General features: G+C 37.0%; 1 protein-coding gene across 1 annotated transcript in view; it reads left to right on the top strand.

Annotated features, from left to right (window-relative positions):
* The window catches only part of PCLO (piccolo presynaptic cytomatrix protein), a 320,339-nt gene that overhangs the window by 237,883 nt on the left and 64,914 nt on the right, over positions 1-17,542 (top strand). Inside the window, exons 11-17 of the mRNA XM_058805751.1 lie at positions 2,223-2,331; positions 2,950-3,017; positions 5,521-5,732; positions 10,582-10,632; positions 11,533-11,663; positions 13,284-13,310; positions 16,668-16,761. Coding sequence (XP_058661734.1) covers positions 2,223-2,331; positions 2,950-3,017; positions 5,521-5,732; positions 10,582-10,632; positions 11,533-11,663; positions 13,284-13,310; positions 16,668-16,761 — 692 coding nt within the window. The remainder of the gene's footprint in view (positions 1-2,222; positions 2,332-2,949; positions 3,018-5,520; positions 5,733-10,581; positions 10,633-11,532; positions 11,664-13,283; positions 13,311-16,667; positions 16,762-17,542) is intronic.

The raw sequence follows: 17,542 nt of genomic DNA, 5'->3' as shown, positions 1-17,542 counted from the left end.
CAATTTCCTTTCAGTTTGTTGCTTTGTGTGTGGGTGTGTGGCCCTTCTGACCAGTGAGTGACGGTGGCACAGCTCCACACACTGTTGAAACTCTCACCAGTGGAAATCAGACTTGGTTCCCAAATCCTGGCACTGCAGTTGCACTCAGCTAAGCTCTCCCAACAGTGAGTTGTTAATAGTAGCTCAAGTAACTCATAAAGTAACTCACAGTATTTTGTTGGAAAAGCTTTTTTTTTTTTTTTTTTTTTTTTTTTTTTTTGGTAATAAAAGGATGTTAGCTGCTCTCTCAAATACCTAAATCTTTCAACCTTTGTTCTTGTTCCTTGCCACTACATGGAAATGGGGCTTTTGCTTTTCTTAATCATGAGGTTCATAATGTCATACATTACATCCTATGCCATGATAGCATTATGAGGGCATACATTAAAAAGAAAAAAGACAAAAATAACTTCAGTTCCTTCCTTTCTAGAAGCCTAAAGACCCTGCTCATGCTGTTATATTTGTATGACTGAAAATCAGGGGGAAATGAATTTGTTCATAATTACTGTTGCTTTATTCCAGAGGAACTGAGTTTAAAATCAAATCTGCTTTAACAAGCAAAAGCAATATCATGTTTTTGAATCATGGCTGGTAAATGAAAGGGGCTAAATTTTAGGAAAAGTCAAATCTATTTTGACATTAGGCAGCTGGCTTTACTGCCTTCTGAGCATTGCTTTTTAGTCGTTCTGCAAAGTTTGTTTTTCTGTAAACTTCTACAAACAAAATGATAAATTCTGGCTGACAACAGTTATGAGCAATTCTGATATTTCAACTCCTAATTCAAGGAATCCAGTGGAAAATTTTGGAATACAAATGTGTATATTTATTTCTCATATTCTTTCATTGTCAAATAATTCAGTCTGATTTATTCCATTACATTTTTTCATTATATTTTATTTTGCAGCATGCTTTTATATGAGTTTATCACCACATTTCACTTCATTATTTTTCCCATTTGTTATATGCAACAGCACAGGACTTTGAGATTAAAATATGACCCAGGTGAAGACTTGGTTTTATCTGTGTAAGTGGTAGCAAGCTAAGTGTTTGTGGTTTTCTTTGCTGTGTGGGTGATGTGGTTTTCAGATGTTTTGCAGTGCATTGCTTTTAGTGGACTATTAATAATTCATTATCTTGTCCCATTAAGCAATTTTTTTCCCACTAGAGCCAGAGGCTTGGATTTTGACAGTTGTACATCTGTTTGGAGTTCTTATGACTAATTAATTCAAAATTTGAACCCTGTTCTCAGGACCTCAATTGTAAGACCCAGATACGAATTTAGGGGTTGCTTTGTGTAAACATTTCACCTTAACCAAAAATTTTCTTATCAGAATATACCTCACATGATTTATAGGGGGATTGACTCTGCAAATACTGAGTAAAATACTGTGCAAGTACTCTGCAAAAAGTTCCTTGTACAGATACATTGAACCATATTGAGTCTCCTGACTCAGTCCTGGGACACTTGGAAGACACAGCAGATCAGATCAGTATTCAGTATTGTTCAGCCTGATTAATATAGTTCTGTCTATATCTTCCACAATGAAGTACGTTCATCTGTTTGGTCCATTTTTAATGAGAAAAGGTACAGAAGAAAAATTTAAACCTGAATACTGCCAGGCTGGTGTTTGAAATGTGGAGGCACATGTTTTTCATTAAAAATAGTTAATCTAACAGCCTTCTCTTTTTTGTATTTTTGTAAGTGACAAAGTAAAGGAAATATATTTGAATTATCTAATCACATTCACAAATTATTCCATTTTGAGGCTCAGCTTCTTAGCAGCAATTTGTCACTGTAGAAAACAGTTATCTTCCAAGACCATGGCTGGCCAGGAAGGTATATAGAGTGTTTTGCTTTCTTGCCATGCTGGTAGGTGTGCATGGTTGTGATATTGGAAAAATTTTTCAATATCATGCAACCCAGACTATGGAGAGTGCATGCAAACTTTGAAACAGAGAGAATTAATCTCCTTTCTTGTTTTAGCAGGTAAGTTATAGCTGAAGGGACAATAACATTCAGCAATCTAATCTGTGTGAAGTGAAAATGTTAATGTCTGGTGCCATTTGAGCAACATTCACTGAACGCCACATGAAATTGTCTTGTCAAAGCAAGGCAAGAAGGATCTAACTGATGCCTTTGTCAAAATCTGAGCCCTTGACCTCTTGCTGCTTTGTCTTCTTAGGAATGCAGGTGCTGGAGTGGAATGGCATCCCCTTGACTGGGAAAACTTATGAAGAGGTTCAGAGCATTATAATTCAGCAGAGTGGGGAAGCAGAAATATGTGTAAGACTGTGAGTTTTTCCCCATCTTTCTGTTTCCATTTCTTTTTGGCTTTTCATGGCTTTTGTTTTTTTTAAACTTTTTTTAATTTTAATTTACAGTTGTTAAGGTGGAACCTTTGTTAGCACAAAACATCAATGTAATAATAAGCAAGAATTCACTGTGACTGTGGGAGACCCTTTTATTCTGTTTTTCTCTTAAAGTCAGAAGGAGAGATAAACTGAATCAGATGCTAGTAATTATGCTTTTATAAACAATGATAACTCCATTGTCAGGTCACAATCTCCTCTCATGACAAACATACAGTTCACTGAATTTACTGATGTTAGAAAAAGAAGGTATTTTAGTAATAACTGGACTACTAGTGAAATCTGTATCCTTTAGATGAAAATCATTTAAGCATCATGAGAAATGCATACACTTGCATTAAATCCATTAAAGATTTCACCTTAAAAGAAGCTTTTCTTCTCAGCTCTTTAACAGCATTGCAAATATATATCAGCTAAGGAGGGACCATGCTTGGGAGCTGCTTTCTGTCATGAACCACTATTCATTTACCTACTTAATACAGTAATGAGGGTATGAGGAAAGAGTTTCTTTTGTCTCAGGCTTCCACTTGCTTTCTTTAGGGACCTGAACATGCTCTCGGACTCTGAGAATCCCCAGCACCTGGAGCTGCACGAGCCAGTGAGGGCAGGTGAGAGACAAGAAGTTGCTTTGGTATTGTTGGTCTGATATTGGTGGTTAGCAGCTGAAAATTGCATGTGATATAAGCTAGTATGTTAGTATTGTAAGCTCTGGTGTTACATCCCAAATATTTCCATGGGTAGAAAGGCAACCATGCCTTATATAAAAAGGCAAGACCAGGGGATGCAGTGCCCGCGCAACAAATTTGCAGACACCCCCAGTTTGGGCAGGGGTGTTGATCTGCTGGAGGCTAGGAAGGCCCTGCAGAGGAATCTGGGCAGGCTGGACTGATGAGCCAAGGCAAATTGCATGGGATTCATCAAGAGAAAATATCAGGTCCTGCACCTGGGTCACAACAACCCCAGGCAGCCCTAGAGGCTGGGGCAGAGGGGCTGGAAAGCTGCCCAGAGGAAAAGAACCCGGGGGTGCTGAATGCTGTGAGGTTTACATGTGATGTGTTGTTGTCCTTTTTCCTTCTGCTGCCCCTAAAGTTTACTTTGCCCAAAACCCCTGGGTTTGCACCTGTGTCAGTACCTGGCCAGGGAGTTGCTGTTGTCCCCATGGCCTCATCTGCCACTCTGTGTCCAAACCTTCTGCTGCCACCCCAGGCCTCTGCTCCTGTTTAATAATAAACTGCATTATTAATCTGGAGTCATAAATACTTCAGTCTGCACAGTGCAATTACATCTGTGCCTTTCTATAGCAAATAATGAAGAATAGGCACTATACCACGCCACTGTACAAGGTGAGGTGTAACTCAGACAAATTTAGGTTGTAGCCATCTGGTCATTAGACAACTGCAGCCAGAGAGGCCAAAACAAAGCTCCCAGCAAACTGCAGCAAGTCCAGAAAACACACAGGTCCTAAGGCCTATGTTCATAGATCTGTAGAATTGTCAATGTCAGAAAAGGCCTCAATGAAAATACCTGTTAAATTAATAAAAGGTTGTGGCCTGCTATAAGTGACAGAAACCCAATATTTTCTGGATAGAGGGATGCAATAGCAAGTACTCAGTGTCTTGTGAGCTCTATGATGGCAGTGCTTTTGGGGGGGATTTCCTGCTGTTCAATCAATGCCACAACTGCAGGCTTCAGTCGTTGTATCAGTCATATCTAAGCTAACTTCGAATCAACATCCACAATTTTAGTGGTAATGCACCCCCTCAGCAAGCTCAGTGCAGATTAAGATTGCTTCTCTCACCATTCCATGGGTTTACTCTGGGTTCTGTGGTTTTGTGGCTGCTCTTTTATCAACCAGAACCTAAATTACCTGGATTGAGTCCTCCATTTTCTAAAAATGTAAAATTTCCTAGCTATTAATATACTTACTATCAAATTACCTTTAGTTGAAAATTGATGTTATTGATAGTAACTGAAAGACTAAGTATGACAGAGCTTTGAAGCAGATCTACCCACATTTTTTTAAAAAAACACCAAAAAGCATTGAAATCACTTTTGGAAAGAACAAAAACTAGAATGAACCAGCTTTTTTGTTAATGAAGAAAACTCAAAATGAGAAGGAACAGAAATAAAGGAAAATTTTTCCATTCTTGCAGGCATGTTTCCTCCTAGTCTTGCAATCTTATAGTGGTTTCTAAGTTGGAACAACTCTGTTGAGTTATTGCCATTACCTCTGAGGTTTGGCCGAGTTTTTGTGCTTTAGGAGGGAGCAATCTCTATTTTCTCTGAGAGAAAAATGAATTAGCCAAGCAGGCATGATAAAGCTGAAGTTTTGTTTTAAACCTCTCCTGCTTCTGAGAACCTTGGGACCCAGCTGTTCCTAGCATCCTTTTAACTCTCTTCAGTCTAGCAGATATGAAGCTTACTTGACTTCATTTCTGTGTTAGATAGAAATTGCTATCTCCAAAGGGCAAATTCCTCCCACTCATTCCTGGTCATCAGGGAGGGCAATCAGACTCCTACTACAGATGCCTCACAAAGGTGTGAGTAATGTAGGAAAGATGAATCAGGGCTTTCAGCCTTCATTTGTTTACATTTTTTCTTCTGTGAATAATTTGTGGTAATAAAGTTTTGAGGCTTTTTTTCTCTATATTTTTGTGTAAATTATCTCAGGAGCTGTTCTGTTCAATGTTCTGTCCAGGATGATTTTAAAAAAGTTAAAAGGAGATTTAAACTTTTACAAGAAAATTCAGATACTTAGTGAAAATGGACCAGTTTCAAACAATGAGTGATAGCACAGTCTATCTGTAATTTGCTCCAGTTTGACTCAAAATTATCAGCAAGGCTTGTTTTTCTTCACCTAGAAGTACCTCCTCAGAAAGCTTTTAAGGTAAAGAGCACTAATAAGTAGCACTAACACACAAAGATTGGAATTGGGATGTTGATGCTGTGGGAGAGATATCTATTTTTCATAGGATGCATTTTGCATGTTCAAAGTGCACAGGCAGATGACACGAAAACTTGTCAGGATTGTTTTGTTGTCTCTGTAGCATGACAAGATGGATCTGGATGTGCTGGCTGTTATCAATACAGGGCTCTCTTTCTTCAATGCAGTAGATAAAGCGAAGTCCCCGGGGGTCGATCCCAAGCAGCTGGCTGCAGAGCTCCAAAAGGTTTCTCTACAGCAGTCGCCTCTGGTTGCTGCTTCAGGAGTGGAAAAGGGATCTCATGCCCACTCTGGAACCACTTCTGCCACCTCCAGTGCTGTTCCCAGCCCTGGTCAGCCCGGCTCTCCCTCAGTGAGCAAAAAGCGGCACAGCAGCAAGGTAAGAAATTTACAAGTTTTAGAGCAAGAACATTTTGATCACAGGAATAAACTGCCTCTTTACCTCCTTTAGGGTAGCAAGAAATCCCAGCACATCTTGGGAAACTCATTTCCTGGAAACAATTAATATCACTGTTCAGATATTGAACCTGGACATAATGAAAGATTACATGATTTATCCAAGAGATTTGTCCCTCTTAAAAAAGAAAAAACAAATAACCTTGTATTACTGTTTTTAAACTTTTAAACCGCCCTTTACAGCCTTTGTTGCTCTTGCTTTTTAAGTGCATCCTGCATGGTGGTGAGGTACTATTTCCACTGAAGAAGCTGATATTGCTGGGACTATAATTTTTCCTCTCTGTACTAAACTACTGCTTAAAGTGCCACAAGCTATGAATAATCATAGCAATATTGATGTCATAGCAATGCCTCTGAAAGCCAGGGAAAGATTGAAAACAAAATTTACCATTAAAATGTGTCTTGTCATTAGCTAATTCCTGTGAACTTGCCAAGCATAATTTCTCATTTTCTTTGCCATATCCTGTCCATTCCTCAGCTGAAGTCCTTGTGCATCTGCACACCTAAAAAGGGAAGAGTGGGAATTTAGTAGCATTTTTTCACAGTTAAAACTGAAAAGTAGATCATAAGTCATCTGTCAAATTTTTGCATTTTGTGTCAAAAAAGTCAAGACCTGAAGTGAAACTCAGTTCTTTGAAGACTGCACTTGCTTAAGGAGTTTGCAAGACTGCTGATTGCTATCCTGAATATCCAGCTTCTGACACACTTACAGTGCTTCACATTGCAAAGTGCTTTCTAAACTTTTTTTACTCTGCACCTTTATTCATTTTTGGGACTGTCAGGTTCCTACTGCATTATAGTAGGTAATTATAGTATTTTTATTTTTGTGCTGTTGAAATTATGTCTGTGATTCGGACAGGTGAGTTAGGTACTGCACAAACCAGCAGCTGGTGTCTGCTCATTTCAGACAGTTCTTCCATATGCCAACATAACTTTCATGTGAGAGGAAACACAAAAATAAAAATCTTTTTCATCCAACAATTTAGTACAAACTGGAAAGATATTTATTGATCAGCTTGCTTTGTATAGTAATTCTGTCTTACCATAACACCCATAGACTTTCTACAAACCAATTCAGGTGTGTGATGCAGAAGTTACATCCATATGCCAATATTTAATGGATATTCAGGGATGTGGCAGAATTGCTTGTCCTTAGGTCAATAATTAGATTCACTAGAGAATACTCTGGATATTGTATACATTTACATATGCATGGTTTTTGCCACTGAATAATAAGTTTCTGAAGTACAGTTCCCACTGTTCCTGGGTGAAATCTGCCATCCCAGTGCAGGCACTGCATGCAGAGAGCAGAGTTCTTAGTGCACATGCCACCATCTTCACTGAAATGTAGATCTCACATTTGGTGGGATGAATCACACTCCTAAATTCATATTTTTATGGAGATCCATAAGCCCTTGCTGTGCAGTATATCCTGGAGAGGTGCCCCATTCTGTCTGCTTGAGGAGGCTGGGTTCCCAGCTTTGGCACTGTAGCAGGTCACCTAAAGTTAGATGCATAAATTTAATTTCCTGCTTCACAGAGGATTTAGGATTCTTTTATGAAAATTCAGCTCTAGGCTTATAAAGATGAAACAAAAAATTATTAGAACTAATGCCTTTATGTAGGAGATGCAAAAGTCAGAACTAGTCAGGTAAATATCTAAAACATTCTTTGCTCTTTTGTGAAAATCATGGTCAGGGGCATTTCTTTCATAACAAGCATAGCTCTTGTTGACTTGTATAGTTTCTGTTCACTGACTTCAGGCCAAGTTTATAATGGTGTTGAGCTCTGTTAGAAGAGAAAGCTCATCCTTTCTGGAACTGCTCTTTGCCTTGGGCTGACAGCATTTCTAGGCAGGCTGTGCGCAGCCCTGCCAAAGTATCATGACAGACTAAATATCCAAACTGCCTAGATCTTGTTTTTGCAGCTGTTTTTATTTTTAGCAAGTACTTTTAAGAGGATTTTTGTATAGAATAAACACTCTAGAAATGTTGTTGTGGTCTCTGCCATATTTTGCAGTGCCAGTTTTCTCATATTTATTGTTGCTAGAGAAGGTGATAGTGCATAGTGCATCAAAGCCTTGCATTAATCAGTTTCATGTCATGGTCATACAACCTCCTTGAGCAGGTGTGATGGCATGACAAAATACCATATTTTACACAGGATGTGTGTGAGTGCATGTGGGAGTATCACCAGTAATTAGATAGAAAGTGATTAACCATGACAGGAGAGATTTAACCCTTGGAACCCTTGAGCTGACAATATCTTGTGCAGACATGTTTATTTTGTAGTGTAAATGCATGATCATTCTATGGTGAAGATGCCATCCAGGATAAAAATGACCTATAGAAACATTTAATATGAAGAATGGATTCTTTTTTTTCCCCTAAATCCTCAGATCCTTTAGTGCCTTTGAAATTCAACTCTGAAATACTTTCCCTCTTTACAAATTAATCCTCACTGAGGCCATGATAAAGAGAGATCCTTATTTGCATCTCTGCCTCTCAATGCAGAACCAGCTTCAAAGCTGGCCCTGCTCTGAGCTGGGGGTTAGACCAGATGGCCTTGAGAGGTTTGTTTCAGCCTAAATTATTCATGTTTTTTTTAAATATTTGGGTAATTCTTCATTATCAGTTTTAGGTCTGCTGACATCAGAGAAAATAGAATGTTTTATGTATTGAATCACAATATTGTAAATGATACAGTGATTCAACAATGGTACAGAAACATAAAAGTGCACATTTATTTTTACAGAATCCACTTTACAAACTACAGCTTAACCACCTTTGGAAGTCTCAATACAAATTCATCACGCCCCTTCCCTTCTCTATGAACTCCTCCTACATTATCCATACTCATACATTCCATATTACATGACATTCAGAGAGAACAAAATCATTATTCTTGCTGTTCCAACTTATTAAAAATGAGAGCATTTAGACTATTTGACAGTGATTTTGTAGCCACAGCACAGCTAGCTCCATGTTATTTTTGGTAGTGTCAGTATTGTCAGTGCTAGTACAGCCTGAGGTCAGAACTATTAAGTATAATAAAATCCATTTGCAGAGGTAAAGTATGAGAAATATAAGCCATTTATGCCCTACTTTGAAAGATTGCATGATGCTCAGGTAGCTCCCTGTCTTTGGCAAAATCAGTGAAATTCACTCTCTGAATAGTCTTGTCAAGGACCTAACAAATTTTCGGAGTATATTGCTATCAATCTAAAATCTAATTTCAGATTCAGAACATTTTATAGAATACTGCTGACTTATTTTAGCCGTTGGATGAGTAAAACATTTTAAAAGCTTTGTAAGGTACTAAGAGAAGCTGATTATAAAATTTTTCATGAGAATTATTTCTTGGATGCAAATGCATTTACAGACAAATCAAGTTTGATTTAGTTTTTGGAGGTTTTTTTTGTTTTGTTTTTTGTTTGTTTGTTTGTTTTTCTGGTAAATTTTGTGCATAAGGCAACAAGACTGTGAATATATCCATATAAGAGGCAGATTTGGGCTAGTTTTCTCCTGTGTTTTCATTGTGTTAGTGTTTAGCTGGGATATTTCTGGTTAGTTCTCAATCTGACTGATTGAGAGAATGTTTTTTCAACACAAACCTGAAAAGGCCAGTGCATCACCTTAACTTCATTGGCCTAATTTAAAGCAGTTGATTTCCAACATCTTAAAAGAGCCTTGAAGGGTTTTCTTGGAGTGTTTGGCAGCACAAAAGAGACAGGTGGTTTTTACTCTTCTAGAAAATGATAGAAATACAAATTACATGGCATAATGTCCAGGCAGCTGCTCACATCTGGAGGAACAGGATGTGACAGCTTCAAGAGCAGTCTCCTGAGAGCAGTACGTTTGTCCTTGTTTGCACCATTTGCTCTCTGCTGCACCAACCAAGGAAGAAGATATGGAGAGAACACAAAAATATTCAAATCCTACTACTGAAACAGAGCTTTCTTGCTTGACTGATGGCTTGCAGATTAGAGGTTGCTCCAGAGTGTCTAGAGGCCACCAACATTGAGCAGAACAGCATATTTTTGTGAGTTCAGGATTCTAATCCAGTGGTGATATTATTTTCCACAAACAAACAGGAGGGGAAAAAATGGCAGAGAGAAATATTCAGGATGCTATTGCTTTTTGTCAAAAACTTAGACAAGTTTAATGATAATGGAGAGAGGAAAGCAAGGACAGAAAATTTAAATTTCCTGTCACAGAAAGTATGGTGAGGAATTTAAAGTGTTGTAGCTGAATTGACTATCAGAAAACACAGAATAAAGTAAAAGACATTTTATGAGGTGACTTGCAATTGTGTAATCCACTTAATATACATCACTTAGTTTTAGTACCATTTTCACTCTTTTTACCCACTTTGACTAAACTCAGTTTTAATTAGAGTAACTTTTGCCTCTCTCTGCCTTTCTCACATTGACAGAAATATATTGCTGTGTTTATGTGGTATGGTCCTTTCTTTCCCTTGGCAGCATTCATGTTAGGCAGGGTTAATGCTATGTGGTTTTTTCTCCCCATGTCTCCTTGTCTGCTCAGACTGTAAATATTTGGTGTTAGAGTTGTTTGATTCTGTACCTGCATAAAAGCTGATCAAAATGGCTGGGCTGGGCTGGACTTTAAGTGCTGTTGAAATTTATAACCATTAGTTTTGACTATGACAACTGGAGACAGTTTTTTAAAAAATTTGTGGCAATGCAGCAGTATAAGCCCCATCTGTTAAAAAAGTTAACTTTGAAAATCTATTTATTTTTAATCTGGCAGCCCACCGACACTACAAAGTCTGCTTCCCATCCAATCACTGGAGAAATACAGGTAAATGTGTAGTTTTTGCTGTGTAGATAGTTGTTGATACTGGCTGTGTTTTTCTTTGAAATAAGCTTGCACAAAAATATCTCCATAACTTATTTCTTATTCAACTCCAATCCCTTATTTCTTATTCAATTCCAATCCCTTTCTCTGATGTCACTAATGTAAGTCAGTGCTTGATTTTTGCACCCGTCTTTAATGTTGGATTATGAAATAAAACCAGTAGAATGGAAAATGCTGCTGCTCCCAAAGGGACTAAAAGTATAGTTAAATTCATTCTTATCCTTAATCTTTGGCCACTTATTGTGGTTTTTCCTTAGAAATTTCCAGTCTGTTTCCATTGAAGCAAGAATTGCTGTGGGGTTCTTGTACTGCAGTGTCTTTCCATGCCCTACCAAGTTTATGGTTATGCTATGTAAATTATGTAATTTTACTTTAGCCTTTTAAAACACTCAAAAAGAGAACAGCAGAAACAACTGAAGCCTAACTTCCTATAGATTTCTGGGGGATTTTTCCCCTTTGATTAACCTCTCTCTTTTATATTAGTACCAAGATTCTTTCCATAGTATTATAACATCCTTGTCAGACTTGGCCTCCAGGTAGATAGGATGTGTGTAATTAACGCTAAATAAATTGGGCTATTGCTCAGAATAATATCAAGGGCTCAAATTTCCTTTGCTTTTTCCTGATTGGAATATGGGTGTTTCCCTTTGTTTTCAAGGTCCAATATGATGATCTAGCATCTCATTCTAGTCAGGAGAGAGAGACTGAAACTTCTGGAATGTGTTTATTTGGAGGGAACATAGAGGTCTAAAACTCATTTCATTCAAAGGGTTTAGGAGATATTGAATCACTCAGAAACTAAAAGTAACAAATAACCCTACTGTGTTTTAATGCATTCAATAGCTTCAAATCAACTATGACAAACACCTTGGCAACCTTATCATCCACATCCTTCAGGCAAGAAACCTTGCTCCCAGAGACAACAATGGCTACTCAGACCCCTTTGTTAAAGTTTATCTTCTTCCAGGGAGAGGGTAAGTGTAGGACAAATTTTAACTTGAATTTTCTTTCAGTTTAGGTTTGCTATGTGGCATTAAGAAACAAAACTAAGAGTTATTGCTATAGAAAATCCAGGTTCAACACCAGCAAAAGGGGTGGATTTTTAATACAGGGTCAGATCCTATTCCCAGGAGACTATACATATTTTGCTAATGACCTTAGGAAAATTATGATTATTCCTGTAGGTATATGTTTGTGGTTCTTGTTGTGTTTCCTTTAAAAAATTTAAATACATGTAAAAATATTTAAAATAACAACAGTCTCAATGAAAATGTGCTAAGTAGACACAATACTTCCTGTAATACAGCAAGCTGCATGTTAAGTCTAGCATGGAATGGTTGCTTCATCTCAAAACAATCTGAATTTAGAATTCATTTGCAAAAAAGCAAAATTAAAGTACCTGAGATAGATTTATGGTTGCAGTATAATAAAAAGCCAAGAAATACTTGTCCTAAAATAAATTTCTCCATCAGTATTTTATGGAGCTTTTTTTTTTAAAGAGTGAAAATATGGTTTTAGAAATACTGATAATTTTTTATTTAATACTATACAAGTCACTAGTCACTTTTTCACAGTTCATTAATTTTTTTTGACTCTGTAATTACAAATAGCTCATTATTAGTTCTTTTAAAATATATGTTTCTGTATCAGCAGTATTATAATTATTCTTTTGCCCTAATCTTACAGAATGTCATATGTATATGGAGAATGCAAAGAATGCATGGTTATAATATTGCTGCTGACTTCAGTGACACAATGGATATATATAAAAGAAGCTGATGTATCAGACTCTATATTGAAAAGACAGATTTGTGGAAACTCCCCTGCTTGTGTAATAATGCTCATACTAAAAGACTCTTAGGATAGAGCAATGCAAATAAAAATCTGTACTTCTGTTCTACTCAGACTAACAGAAAAGTGGATGCTCAGGTCACAGCTCACCATGTGGCACATGGGCAAGCACCCATATGCAGGAGTGGTACAAATAAAGCCAAACATTTCCTTTTGTGGCTTGCTAATTCCAGCTATGCAGTATTCAATATTGTTCAGTAGCACTGGGCCAAAAACTATTACTGAATGTAAGGGGAAGATGTGCTAAAGCTTGAGAAGTTTTTAAATGAACCTCAGGGTCTCATAAAATGTTTGTCAAATCACTCTTAGTGGGAATTTTGCAGGTACATTCACTGATATGGAAATAAGACACTGAACTAAGGCACGTTCATCCTATGACATATCAGTTTAAACTTGTTGCCAAGTTATGAAGAATTGGATATTAGTTTTGTTTGGGTTTATCGTTTTAAAGCATTCCACTGTTTTAGTTTTGCATGTAACTTAGGCCTTTAGGGAATAATGAAAATTAAGAGCTTCTTAAAAGTCCCTGACTTTTTTTGGAAAGTAGGAACTTGGGTTGCTACTCAATAACTTTAATTTGTAGTTAAATCCATGCTAGACTTTTTATTCTTCCTAATACCTCTATTTTCTTTGATTCTGATACTAGAAACTACCCATTATTCATGTTTTCTTCCATCTCTGTTCTCACTTTCTCTTACGCTGCTTCCTCTGTGTTCCTAACTCTGTAAATTCTGGATGTGCAGACAAGTCATGGTTGTCCAAAACGCCAGGTAGAGTCTACTATCTTCCAACTTTATTCTTTCATTTTCTGTATGCATGAATGAGACAGTGAGCCTGTGCACTGAACTACAGAGTTCTCGTGAGTTCTGATGGCATGAAACTGTGGTATGGTTTTGGTTTTCATTTACTAATTAGGTCATTTCAGGAACTGGAAACAAGTAGTTAAAGCTCCTTTGTGCAGTGTTATTCTGAGACCAAACTCTGACAAGAAGCAAAATGTCTTTTGAAGTCCAAAAGAATTTAGTTCAGAGATATCTAAAACTTCATTCTCAGTCACTGCAATTTGAAAAATAATTAACTGTGAACCTGTATGCAGATTTTAAACGGTGTTACTGCCAAGAGCCAAGAGAAACAGGTTCTTTTTGGTAAAGAAACTGAATATTTTTCTCTATTTGTCTTGCACAGTGTATAGATATTAAAGCCAGGTATAATTCTAGATAATTGCCCAGATGGATAATTAAATCTGCTTGACCACATAAGTGGTTATTTGTGGTAAACAAACTAAAAAAATAATCATTGAAATTAGGAGTGCTTTGTTTGTCCTGGAAAAATAAGGCAAAGCTCAATTCTCAAGATATTCTTATATCAGCCCAGGCTAAGAACATAAATATTCCAACCCTGATTTTAAATTTGTTTAAAAGTAATACCCTGACTAAAAAAGTGAGCAGAATAATTTCAATAAACAGATTTCTATCATCTGTCTCTTTTTAAATTACTGAAATTATTCAATTAATATGTTAAAATTACACATTTCATATGTGTATTCTATTACACTTTTTAACATGGTTATTCTATTACACTTTTTTCATCATACTTAATAAATTTTATTATATGTTAATAAATTATAATTCAGGTATGCTATTTGTATCTTTTCACACAGAAATACTCTTTGAATTTCAAATGCAAATTATTTCACAATCAGTGACATACCAGTGACTGGTTTAATGAATGCATTTTATAAACGCATCTTCATCTATTAATCTGGTAATTGTTGCTCTGTTAATTGTTGTGGGGAAGGTGCATCAGGGGTATGAACTTAATATGTTTGCCAGATCCTTCCCTTCAGAAGCCTAGAAAACCCCATCTCCATCCAGCTTAGCCTGGTTCTGCACCTCCCTGGAGGAGGTCAGGGTCTCCTGCCTCCCTCTGCAATAGACACAGACCATAGACTACATGGGCGTGGGCTCAGCTCACCCTTTACAGATCCAAATATTCCATGGACTTCACTGGAAATATTTCAGAGCTGCCATGCTAACAGCAATTTCATCTTTTGCAAGCTCTGGAACTCAACACTGCATGAATCACCTTCTCACACACTTCAAAAAAGAATCAGAAACTTTGAGAAGGTGATGAAGTCCTACTGTTGCAAAAGGAGATCCAAGAAAGGAAAGGGAATGTCGGTGTCATTTTCTTGGCTGAGTGCGCAAAGGATTCTTTCCCACTTTCTTCAAGAAATGAAAGTAAATCAGTTCCCTGAAACCAGTAGGTCATGGGACATCTCAACAGGATGTTCTAGGCAGGGGATGCTTTTCTCATACCAGAGAGTGGGAAAAGAAAGCTACTGAGGTGCTTTAGAATTTTAACTGCAATACTTAATACTTTTTACCATTGAAATCTCATTTCTAAATGGATTCAGATTCTGTATTTCAGCTTTCTTACCAAGATATGCAAAGAAATAGCTTTGTGTGAGTTTCATTTTCATATGCTTTTGCCCCCCCTAGATTTAAATCACCCTTGCCATGCCATGCTGTGGCTGATAGAACTCCCTGACCTCTGGAGAGCTGCTGCTTTCTTCTTGTAAGCAGAAGTGAACAGACACTTTGTTTAACCAGTCCCAAAACCTTTCACATTTTTCAATAAACCGAAAGACAGTGGATAGCAAGATGTCCAAGAAAATATGTGGAAATACATAGAATGACTAGAGAAAAAAGTGAGAGGAAAAATAGCTGCAAATCCCTTTCACTTCAAGATATCAGGCTAGCAGGCAGCTTGGATGGAGCCACCTCATTTTGGAGAATAAAGCCACCCTGCAAACTAGATTAATTAGATGGGATCACTGCACAGCAGAATTGAGTTTATAGAGTGAAACTGCTGGTGCTGAAGTCCCCACATCAACATATGTGTGCCAGTAATGCACATGTATCTTTCATATAACCATAAATCAGAACTGTTCCAACCTGGTACCAGCTATGGTGCATCATTAGTGACTGGCTGATTAAATGTGTTCCTGAGTGATCCTTCTCAGTTAATCTCATATGAAAGGAATTAGTTCATTAGGTCTAGGACCATGCCACAGTGTGAACCACAACAGTTAAATCAGAAGTGAGGATAGTACACTAACAAAAGTTATTGTAGGGGAGCCATAAAAGAGTCTAATATGACATATACAAGTTATGTTGTGCCATTTTGTCTTAGTGCTGGAAAACTGAGAACATTTTGTTTAGTAATAGAGGTAGCAGGTATATACAGAAAGAGTTTATTTTCCTTAAATCTTGTGGGTTTTTCAAAGTATTAAAAGATTCTTATGTTCTCCTACCCAAGTTTTTTAGTTTTCCATTAAAATTTATGTTAAACTAAAATTGTAATGAAAGCAAATCTAACATCAAAGCTCACAGAGCTAGATGAATCCATATTCTCTTTAAGATTAGTGTATTGCTTTCTCAACACTCAGGAAATGTAAAGTACAATATAAAGCATTAGTGAATTATTTTTAAAACAGATTATGCAGCCAAACCTTTGTTCTTGGCTATTGACATAAGAAAAAAAGTGATCCTGATGCACTTTTGTGTTTCTTTCCAGTACAGCTAGAGGTATAGGCAGAGAACATGATCAATAAGAAATTAGTTCTTCAATCATTAACAGGATATTAGTTACTTTATGGAATTCATTAAATTTGTTTGTGAGATGGGATTCCTGTAATTAGAGATTGCAATCTATAAATATAATGAATTTGTGCTACTTTAAAAGTGCTAATGGGATGGTCGTGGAAAAGAAATCAATGCATTATCACCTCAATTTAGAATCAGAGCCCAATACCTACAATGAGAGGACAAAGTCCTATGTGTATGTGCTGAGTGATGCTTTATCTTGAAATGGTTTAAGGCAGAGCAAGCCTGCTGAAGAGTCAGGAGATGTTTTAAAAGACCATCTCATAAAAGCATACCAAAGAAAACATCCCAAAGGCTCTCATTGTCCTCTCGTAACCCTGAATTGCTGCAGAAACAAAAGATACAGCTCTTTTCTTTTTCTGGTTTTTGGTTTATGGGTGTTTTGGGTTTCTTCTGTATTAGAGCTGAAAGAAACAAAAGATCACTAATGTAATGTTTCGTTCCTTTGTTCAAACGCAGCGCTGAGTACAAGCGGAGAACCAAGTACATACAGAAAAGCCTGAATCCTGAGTGGAATCAGACAGTCATTTACAAAAATATCTCCGTGGAGCAGGTGCGTGACTGGTGCTGCTCTTCTGTGCTATTTGCTGCTTTATTGTCTGCATGGTCTGCAGTGCTCACTGTGAAGGGAGCAGTGCTACTGGCAATTCTCTGAAACCCTGTAAAATCTTACCAGATTTAGAATTTGAGATTCTTCCCTTGCCTCTTATAGAGCGTCCTATGGAAATCCTATTTTCTTGCCCTTCTGCTCATTAACATGGCAATTTGTGGGGATTACACTCATAAGTACAGATGTGAAAAATTAAATAAATAAATTTAAATGATAATGGAATACATTAATAAGGTAATAAATTAAGACATACGTTTCTGAAGTAGATGCAGAAATCATAGTCACTCTTTGTTCCAACAGCCATGCAAGCTAACACAAACCACAGTGTCTACCATTTTTATTTTAAAAATATGTATAAAATGTAGATATGCATTTTTAGATTTATCACTAATTCCATTAATCACATGAAAAAAATTAGAAGATATTTGATTTCCTTGTCATAGAAAGATTTAACTCACATCTGGGAAGGATGTCTGCAGAGTCTCTCTGTTTCTTGGTGTCTTCCTAACTCCAGCTGTGCTTCTGAAGCAGTGTGAAGCAATTGAGTGCTCTACTCCTCCATCTCTTCTCATAAAGGACTTTTAACCAATTTGAAAAAAGATATAATTGGCAAAATAATGATCAGTTCATTTTTTTTAGAATTATGAAGTATGTTTTATAGAGTACTGGATTTTAATGCAGTCCTGAATATTTCTGCCTTTCTTTCTGTTTTGTTCTTGATACT

Source organism: Ammospiza caudacuta, chromosome 5 (assembly GCF_027887145.1).
Source record: "Ammospiza caudacuta isolate bAmmCau1 chromosome 5, bAmmCau1.pri, whole genome shotgun sequence".
NCBI classification, from domain to species: domain Eukaryota; kingdom Metazoa; phylum Chordata; class Aves; order Passeriformes; family Passerellidae; genus Ammospiza; species Ammospiza caudacuta.
Note: the sequence above shows the minus strand (reverse complement) of the source record. Positions and strands in the feature narration are given on the sequence as shown.